The sequence below is a fragment of the Eurytemora carolleeae genome, unplaced genomic scaffold (genome assembly GCF_000591075.1).
Source record: "Eurytemora carolleeae unplaced genomic scaffold, Eaff_2.0 scaffold804, whole genome shotgun sequence".
Classification (NCBI taxonomy): domain Eukaryota; kingdom Metazoa; phylum Arthropoda; class Copepoda; order Calanoida; family Temoridae; genus Eurytemora; species Eurytemora carolleeae.
In genome coordinates this window covers 1-10,521 of record NW_019396695.1, presented here as the reverse complement: position 1 = coordinate 10,521, position 10,521 = coordinate 1, and the positions used below count along the sequence as shown (strand labels likewise).

Here is a 10,521-nt window from a genome sequence, read left to right as displayed (position 1 = left end):
CCAATACAGGGGTAGATAGTGCACTTACAATAAATACAATTCCTCCAATACAGGGGTGTATAGTGCACTTGCAATAAATAAAATTCCTTCAATACAGGGGTAGCTGTAAACTTACAAAAAATACAATTTCCCCAATACAGGGGTAGATAGTTTTAAGAGTACCGTTGTGAATCAGGCATATCCCTCTTTTTAAATGAAGGGTCGCTAAAAATATCAGTTCCAATACGTTTTAACATTGCTAAGGATCAACAGACTTAGGTTTATAAAGTTAAACACTATTAACGTGTTTAATAAACGAGTTTTTGGTGAGAAATTATGATAAAGATTATAGAGATTCCTTTTTAATAGAAATATTAAAATTAACTACACAACTTAACACAGCGCACAAACATACAAAGGTTTTTAGGGTACCGTTGTGAATCGGGTATTGTCCTTCTTGCAGTTACAGTTTTACAGTTACTTTAAAATTGATTTTTAATTCAACATAATTTATTGACGATTTATTTCAGGAAAATGCTTTCTAAGCGGGCGTACAGTACTTACTTGGAAACAGAGGTAAAAGACGTTAAACATAATTTTTATTAAATGTTAATTTATTTTAAATTTCAAGTTTTTAATCAATACTTATTTCAATATTTCTTTATTCATTACAAAAATAACACACACACAAAAAATCGCAAACTTTATGATTTTATTTGGTGAATTTTCAAAATTAATGGAAGAAAAAAACCGATGAGAGCTCTTCAAAACTATGGGCCCGATAGGTTTCACCGTTCATTAAATCCAAACCAGATGTTCATCAAAAATCGCAATATTGTTTTAAATAAACTTAAATTTTCTTTTAAAACAAATATGTTCAGGAGTTTCTGATGAAGTCGTTTAAGGAGTGTTTAGTCAACCCTTTCTGCAAGTTTGAAAACAAGGTAAACCATTTAGTATATCAGACAATATTTATTTTATATTGAAAAGAAAAACTTTTCTTTTTTTATTCTTTTTTTTTGTCCAATTAATCTTTATTTTAAATTCCGTTGCATACACTTTGGGGTGAGTAAATATACTAAAATATACTATAATTGAATAAAATTAAGTAAATAATATTTGCCCTGTCAAGAATGGAATAGTGAATATGGGAACTGCAGTTAATCAACTTTGTGAAGATATTCTCACAGAGAGGATCAATCAGGTATAAAAATCAATTAATCAATCAATCTATCAATTAATTTGCCAGTCAAGTTCAAATAATAAATTTATCAAGCAAACAATCATTTTTTGGTCTGGCTTAGCAGAGGTGGCTTAAGGGGGAGGGGAAGGGGGGACGTATCTCCTGGAAAATAATGGGGACGCCCCCCCTGGAAAAATAGGGGCGCAAGAAAAAGAGCAGCTATTTATAAACACGGATTAACAGTAACTAGTTTATTAAATTGTCCAGGAGAATATGTTTAACCATACTGGTGAATATCAGCATTATTTTGGACTAACTGGAACTCCGGACTTCTTGCAAGCTTTGGCAGATTTCTACACTAGGTCAGTAGAAGACGACATTATTTCAATATCTGTAAAAGGATTAAAAATGACACTTGACGGATGTACAGAATTTGTTCAGTCTTATTTATTACTTTTTGTTTCCTGCAACTTTAAAGAAGTTGAGTCTTTGCCACAAACTCAAATATTCAAATCCCTTTCTCTTTACCACCGGAGAAAGGTTGGTGTATTTACAACATATATTGGTACAAACCTTTGATGTTTCAAACTGATTGAATTTATAGTTTGAAATATCCATGGTCTACAATATTGGGTGGCAAAGATATAAGGATCAGAAAATCAGAGTTTGTGGCAAAAACTCAATTTTTTTGCCTTTTGCCCACTCGTCTAAAATACCAAAAAGAATTATTTCGGACTGTAGTTCAGCCTTAAAATTTCTACATTTGAAGGAATTGTTATTATTAATTTAATCTTTGTGGATATTCCTGTTATCTTAATTTGTTAATATCATTTATGATTATAATAATAGTCCCTCTTAGGAAGTTTCCATTCATGTTTTTTCAAACTGGTTAAATTTCATATTTTTTTCTTGTAAAGTTTAGTTCATTTATTAAACTAATAATAAGCTTCATTGATTAGGCTAATCTTTGTTCTTCTTCAGGAAGCTGGGCCAAGGGGAGAGAGTAGACTGTGAGAATATGAGGGTAGGGGAATAATCTATAAATATAAAGTTGTAATCTCTGTTTGTCTGTCTACTTGTTTGTCCGATCATAAGTCAGGAACCCTGCACCGATTTGCCTCAAATTTTTATTGGGGAACTCGGGAGACCCCCGGGAATGTTCTTAGCTTGGTTTTGAGATTCTAAAAATTTAGTTAAAAATCGTTCAAACGACGGGAGTAACTTTTATTAACCTGGGCAGCGTTGGGTTCCCATGATAGTGTTCTTATAAAATGAAAATCAACTTGTTGACTTTAAAAGTCACTATAATAAAACAAAGATATCTGAAATGGATATTTCTAACATTTATTTAAAAAACGAAAGTTTTGAAATATTTGCATAAGACAGGGTTAAAATTGGTTAGAAGCGAGGGTGACATGTGGGCGGACCAGCAGAAATAGATTCATTCGTCTTGAAAATAGTCAACGGCATCTGAGCAAAATCGTCTTCCTTATATTTCGAATTTGTGTTAACACAACTGTTTTCTGTTTCGAGATATATTGGAATTCAGTATATATAAAGTAGTAATCTCTGTTTGTTTGGATGTCTGATCATAACTCATTAACCTCTAAACCGATTTGCCCCAAATTATGATTGGGGAACTCGAGAGAACCATGGAAATTTCTAAGCTTGGGTTGAGATTCTAAATTGAGTATGTGTCGATTTTAAAAGAGTAAAATAGCTAACATCGTAATTTTCGACCAAACCCGGGTAACTGGCCGGATTTACTAATAAGCTGAAATACTCAGACATGAAAAATTCAACGAGCTGGTGTAAACAAGCTTTAACTTCTACATTTTTTACTTCTTTTTTTGAATAATTTGAATTAAATATACTTTCTTTAGCCTTTCAAACAGTATTTTAAAGTGGACTATTTTATGTATTTCTATTGTAGGTTGTCAACGGTGTGACCTCAGCTTTGGAAGCTATAGGTTATAATATCAATTATATTTTTCATTTCAAGTGGAACTCAAGACCCGCTAATTAATATCTATGACGTTTGCTTTAAAAGTTTAAACAACTTAGACCTTTACTCTACCTACCATTTGCTACCTGGTTTTTAGCCTGTTATTCGGCGTTAGATTGGACATTTTTTGACACGGCAGGCTACAAAAGGGGGGCCGAGCACTGAAAAAAACAACCTAAGAAAAGTGGAGTAAGTTTAGTAAAAAGTGAAAGGGAATACAGAGCTAATGGTATTAATGGTCATAATTCCTACAGATTTGTTTAATTTTGATTCCAGCTTGGACGATCTGTGATCCTGAGGATATTATTCTGGTTCCTACACCAACATATGCAAGGTTTATATACAGGATTACCCACAATCAATGAGACTGTAATGACGACCTGAAACTCTTGAATTACAATGATATAATCGTTGAATTTTGACATTTGTAGCGAATGAAGTTTTTATTGAGGTCCGGTATATTAAGAGATATGGCAAAGATTGAAAGAAGTGTGTATCTGTAGAGAAGGAGGAATTTGAGAGAAAAAAAAACGAATTAAATTCCGTACAGTTGACTCTGAAGTCTCATCCATTGTGGGTAATCCGGTACTTTTTTATTTATAGCAGACATCCTGAAAATATAATAGCAATCTTCTTCAAGGCCGGGCAAACTTTTTTCTTAGTTTTCCATTCTAAAAGTTTAGAATCTATAAATGCGGCTTTTAGCAGAATATTTGTGGATTCACAGTTGCCCTGAAGCAGGGATAGGTATAAAAAATGTCAACCTAATCTGTCAAAATATTTCATATTGCATATACCTAAGGAGTATTTTCCACCAAAAAAAATCATATTAATACCTTTTCAGAAAATATTTTATTAAAACCTTTTTTCTAATTTTGACCAATGGTTAAGTAGATCATGTCCATGTGAAGTATCAAATCATAGGTTTTTTTTGGTGTTTTGATTTTATTCCGATGCCCCTTTTTGACCATAAATGATCCTGAAGGCATTTGACCTCCAAATATCAATGACCTCCGGAGGTCTAAATATAATACAATGAAAATAAGTCATGTGAGGTATCAAATCATAGGTTTCTTGGTGTTCTGAATCCAGTATTGGGATCCTGTTTTCAGTCCGGGTGTTCCAACTGTGTTTGACCTCCAAATATTAATGACCTCCGGAGGTCAAAATGTAATTTTCTTTAACGTATAGAATCAACTAAAATGGGGCAGGTTATGATTTAAATCGTAGGTTTGTTACTATTCTAATTTCAGTCTATGCTATATGGTTGAAAGATTAATGGATTTAAAAATCATTGCTTATGACAAAGACTCAATTTCTTTAGATTCTTTGCTGATATGAAGGAGAGGATGAGGGCAAAGGTTGTCGGTGTAAACCTATCTGGTGAGGAAATTAAAATATAACATAAGTCATTGTTAACGTCGTCCATTTGTACATAATGTAAAAAATGTAATATTAATTGTGACTGATCACAATTGTCTCTAAAAGCAGGGTATTTGAATAATCTGGAAGTTAAGTGATGTCTTTATTGGATGTTTGGGGACGCCGGAATTTAATCGGGAAACTCAAGATTAGTAAATAAATTGAAAACACCAAATACCACTGATGTCAGTGATTAAAAAATCTTCCTGATAAATATCTTTAAAAATGGTTTGAATTATCAAGAAGATTAATTCAATTTCAATTTTATAAAGAATAAGAATTAAGTTGTTAAAACATTTTATTATTTGCACCTTTTTTTGGTAGATCAAAGACATAAACCCACAGTTTAAAAAGCTTAAAAGTCCTTATCAAATATTAACAATTAAAGAACGATGTTTTTACTTAATCTCTATGTTTATTGTTTAGGTTTAGTAAAAATATTTAAAAAGTTTTATATTGAGTTAACAGTTTCTCACGAATTTCAGTCCATTAGAAACAAAAGAGAAAAATGAATTTTAAAAGAAGTTCGATGGTTTTCACAGAATTTCTTGCAATTTATCATATGAAAAAGAAGGTTTCATGCTTAAATAAAAATTTTCTGTTAAATCGTGAAGGAGTTCTCATAAATAATTAATCTTTAAACATGTTTACAGTTCAATAATAATAATAATTATGGAAAATTTTAATTTTTAATTTTGAACAATTCTGTTTCGCTACTTAGCGATTTCCCTAAAGACCTAATATATGTACCGTGTGGTATTTCTCAGGACTGGATCGTAAGACTCCCTTCTCTCAACGCTCTTCATAATAAAAAGGAAGATAGTAAGGTTCCGAACGTTTATTTCTCTGAGCCTTCAATCTAAACAAGTTTAATAAACCCACAGAAAAAGCTTTGAGTGAAAATCATACAATTACAACAAATAATCCACTCAGGCATTAAAAAACTGTGGCTAGGAACCAATAAACATATACACAATTATCAATCATACTAGAATCAAACCGATAAGCATAAATATATATAAAATAGTTACCACGGTGATCCCAGAATTCTGAACACGGATAATACTTGCAAAACGAATAAACATATACTGATATAAATTTAACTACTACTCCGCGAGAAATCTTGCGTCTGCGCAGTCGGACTGTAAACAGTTCCTAAACTAGTTCTTTCACAATACATTCCGTACAGATCTTCAGGAGGAACTCAGAAATACACAGGGGCGACAAACAGACTTTCTATACGCAGCATGGCTCGCGTAACAAATTCTAAACCGAGATATTTAGCGGCAGATGGATTTTGCCTGCGGCCTCAGCTACTAGAGGATGAAATATTGAAGAGACAGATGAAAGGTTTTCAATAAATTAATATTTTTATTCACAAACATTTGGGGTGAATATTTCTTCCAAGAAAGGGGAAATTTTTTTCAATAAATCAAAAATTTGAAAATACTAGAACTAAGAAAAAAAGGTGAAGTAAAAAAGTTGTTAATTATTAAACTTGTTTAGTATCCCTTATTTTTCCCTAAATGTTAAATATACTTTTGTTATGTATTTGAATGCTTATTAAAAACAATTTTCTGGGATTTTTCAAAAATTTTTAAATATTTAACTTTTTAAATATTTTTGGAATAAAACTATACTTTCAGGGCGCATTCTGTAAAGTATTAATAGTATGCTTTATCCTGTTGATTTATGTGCAAGCCTGTCTTCTCCGTACATTTTAAAACAATAAAAATGTAAATATCTCGCAGATTTCCTGTTTCTATTAGTGGGGTTTCAAAATAAAAATAAATAAAAAATTTAGGTTCATCAATTTTACGCCAAAAATGTTAATAAACTGTTTAGGAGAACGAGTGAGAGGAATTATATTCTGTAACCCGCAGAATCCCCTTGGCCAGGAATATCCACTTTTCTACTTTTTACGCAAATATTCTAACTAATCATTTTATAAAATTTTTCTTTATTTTTTGTTTAAGATTGAAAAGTATTATTTCAGGTGTACTCCAGAGAATTAGGAATTTACAATTACAATTTACCTAACTAAGAATTAGAATACAAAATAAGAAAATTGATTATAATATTCTCTGAACAAAAATTTTCAATGTTTGCTTTTTTGTTAATCCCTTCGTTAAGTTGTAAAGTTTCTTATACAAAAAATGTCTCTTCTAATCTAAACATTTTCTCCATTAAAGGGAGTGATTGCTAAAAATAAAGATTCAAGAGAAAACTGTATTTCCATTTCTTTTCAAGGTTCCTTAGTTTAATTTACGTCCACGTGCAATATTCTCTTTATTGGAAATAATTACAAAAATAATAATCATCAACTTAAACGAGATCAAAACTTGTGTGTGAAATAGAACTACTCTACAACTCTTGATCCACTGCAGACAACTTTTGAAACTGTGGGACAATGGATCAGTTATCAAATCAAATAAATGTTTTAAAAGAATCACTTCATTGGACAAGATACACATAATCAAGGGATTAACAACACTCAAGTTTTGACCTCCTAGTTTGGCCTTGTAAAAGAAATAACCAGAATCGGTATAAAACTTTATGCCTCTCATTTAAGGCAGACGCTGAACTCAAACCTTCGAGTGTGCGAGGTGGGGAAGACTTCACTGCAGATTTTAATTTTGTACATGACGTGCACTTTTTCAACAATTTTCAATTAAATTAGTATTTGTTTAGGGTTAGGTTAGGTTAAGACACTTTCTGGACGCGCTGCGGCTAGGATTCAATCTCGATCTACAAATGTCATTCCCCCTTAATCATGCTTTTAATTAAGATCAGAATTATGTATAATTGTTTTCTCTAGTACATGAGATAATGCGCGTGTGTAGTAAGCATGGCGTACACATTATATCAGATGAAATCTATGCAATGTCAGTTTTTGATGGAACACAGTTTAACAGTGTTCTAAGTTTTACCAAGGAAGAGGTAATAAAAAGTGTTCTAGTGAAACATCATTTTATTTCCAATTTGGGAAAGTTTTTTCGTTAAAAGGATTGTAATCGTAATTCTAAGTGACCCTCCATGCAAAGATGGCAATACCCGATTCACAACGGTACCCTAAAAAGCTTTTTTCAATTAAGTATAAATTAGAAACCAATGCTTCAAAAAACTGATTATTTTCAATTGTGGTTTCTGTACAAAAGTTACTTGCGCTAGTCTATCTTGCAAGAAGAAAAATATAGATTTATCAGAATTAAACACTTTTAAAACTAGAAAAAAAGGCAACATCTTCCACGTTATTGATCACATTAAGGTTTAAAGGGTACCGTTGTGAATCGAAAATTGTCACTTTTGCATGAAGAGTTACTTGAAATTACGCTTACATTCCTTTGTGGTTGAAAATTATAAATTAAGAATTGATCATAAAAACAGTATAGCTATATATCAATTCTGTTCTTGATTCCGTCATATCATTTTAGATTATATATCTATTAAAGGTTTTTGAAGGATTTGATTTAATTCCGTTAATTTAAAAGTTTACAACATATAAAAAAAAATTATTTTCAGATTCCTAATCCTGATCTTGTTCATCATCTCTGGGGGTTCAGTAAGGATTTTGGAATAGGTAATTTATCGACATATCATGAGTGCATGAACTGTCGTCCTGAAATTTATTTAAAAATGTATGAAAGCTGTAATGCTTCATCATTGGTCTGCGCAAAAAGAAAGCTGCTGAGATGAGAGGGTTAAATTCGGGTTTTAAAAATATATCCAAATATTATTGTAGAACGTCACAAGTTTAAGAAACTGCTTTTCATTTTTAATTCAAGGTAAAGTATAAATAGCTCTGAAATATGATTTTCCACGGCATTTGATCTTTAATATGTTGAGAATACGACATTATTAAAAACTCTTACTATTTATTAATATATTTGCTATACATCAAGTAATCTCTGATTGTTTTGAATGTCTGATCATGACTCAAGAACCCTTGACCTGTTCAGTATAATACTAAAGATCAATAAGGGGTCGAAAAGGTGTTAAAATAATATTTTGCAATAAAGGAAACCATTTTTTAAAATCTTAATTTTATTATAAAGATTCATGCTTAATATTTCTTCTATATTCCAATTGAATTTTTTTTTGAGGTTCGGGTGTTCTATAATCCTATGTTGTAAAATGCCGGGGTGGGGGTGAATTGTCCTAACGTGACCATGCAATTAGTTAGAAACATTATCCCCACTGCACTTTATGTATACCATTGTGATTCATTCGATCAGCTAATTTAAAAAGACATTTTTAGCTGGATTTCGAGTTGGAGCGATTCACTCTTTAAATCAGGTAAATCATAAATTAAATCATAAATCATGAACAATACAATACAATTTAATGAGTGAATCTGCATGTTTTGCGGATCCGGATACTGCAGGAAGCAAAATGGTTGCGGATCCGGATACAGCAGGAAGCAAAATGGTTGCGGATCAAATGGATCCATATCCAAATCCTAAGCACTAAGTAAAATGTTATATATTTTTCAGCCATGCAAAAATGTAATAGAGATCTCGCCCTCCCCTCGGTCTTCCCCTCCTATTAGTTTCTAGTTAATTAATGTTAGTAATTATCTTGATGGTCTTTAATTAACACAGTCACAGTTAAGCCTTATACTTTGTATTAAGAAATATTTAGAACAAAGTCACATTTGTTTCCGAAATTATTGTAATGAACGGTTTATTTGAAGAATATAATAGTGTTATATATAAACATAGTTTTTAACTCTTGTGAAAAAAGGAATTATTACTCGTACGAATTTGTGACCTTGTATCTTCTTTGGATTTGATTTTTAAGCACAATAATGATAAAGAAAAATTATCCAGATACATATCACAAGAATTTCAAAGCAGTTTTGCTTTTCATTTATATAGCTGCTCTTCAATAAGAGGATTTATAATTGAAAACATCATAAGATTTCAATCTTACGTGTATTTTACTGAAGTTTGTCGTGCACAGTGAAAATTTAGCTTGATAAAATATAATAAGATTTTAGAGCATATTTTAAAAATCTCTTAAAAGCCAACAAAAAAACTTGAAATGATCAACATTGTTGTTTACTCTAATAAATTGCAGGATCTGATTCGCACTATTGACGCAATGGGGATATTTACTTCCGTTTCAGCACATATCCAACAGGTGGGTATAGGTGGTATTTTATCGAACCACTTTTATTCATATAGATACAGGGTTGCCCACAAAGAATGAGAATTCAGAGACGACTGTACGGTGTTCATCAGTTATTGCTTCTGACCTTTTTCTTTTTTTCGGCAACTGTAAACTTTTCCTTTCAAAGACAAAGCATTAAAAATACAATTCCAATATTTGATAGTTAATAATACATGCATGATAATACGCCACAAACAAATAATTTATCGATTCCCATTTTCCTGTTTTTAATTTCCTTACTCCCTGCGTGAAATAAGAGTAATTATATGGTTATCTTGTAAACTTTATATATCTATAATTACCCCCTGCGTGAAATGAGAGTAATATATAGTTATTATATGGTTATCTTGTAAACTTTGTGTATCTGTAATTACCCCCTGCGTGATATGAGAGTAATTATATGGTTATCTTGTAAACTTTATATATCTATACTTACCATGAAGTGTGTGGTCCAAACAGGCTCCCTCGCTGTGATGCTCACATCTCAATACTTAAAGCGAGTGGCTGAGGGGTCGAATGACATATAGACTTAGACTGATAAGTACTTTTATAAAATTAACTAATTATAACAACCAAAAAACTAACAAAACTGAAACATTTAACAAATATATGAAATACATTAAATCCCGGGTAGAATCTTAGAGTCTGAAACCTAGTCTTAGACGCCGGGCCGACCTCCTCAGACCCTCTGTTTTTGGAAAAAAATATCAAATTTCACCAAATATATGTAATATGAGCAAAAACCATTAAAATATTTGAG

The 10,521-nt window shown here is 31.5% G+C and overlaps 1 protein-coding gene across 1 annotated transcript; it reads left to right on the top strand.

The window, feature by feature from the left end:
• Positions 1–513: 513 nt before the first annotated feature.
• LOC111707483 (probable inactive 1-aminocyclopropane-1-carboxylate synthase-like protein 2) lies at positions 514–9,731 on the top strand (the record flags this gene model as incomplete). The annotated part of the gene is given in 15 exon segments (XM_023480592.1): positions 514–555; positions 861–923; positions 1,112–1,183; positions 1,430–1,524; positions 2,144–2,186; positions 3,096–3,132; positions 3,444–3,501; positions 4,492–4,550; positions 5,874–5,939; positions 6,435–6,487; positions 6,586–6,604; positions 7,408–7,529; positions 8,112–8,169; positions 8,848–8,885; positions 9,669–9,731. Coding segments are annotated over 15 exon segments (888 nt in total), but the record flags the coding sequence as incomplete, so codon positions are not given.
• Positions 9,732–10,521: the final 790 nt, after the last annotated feature.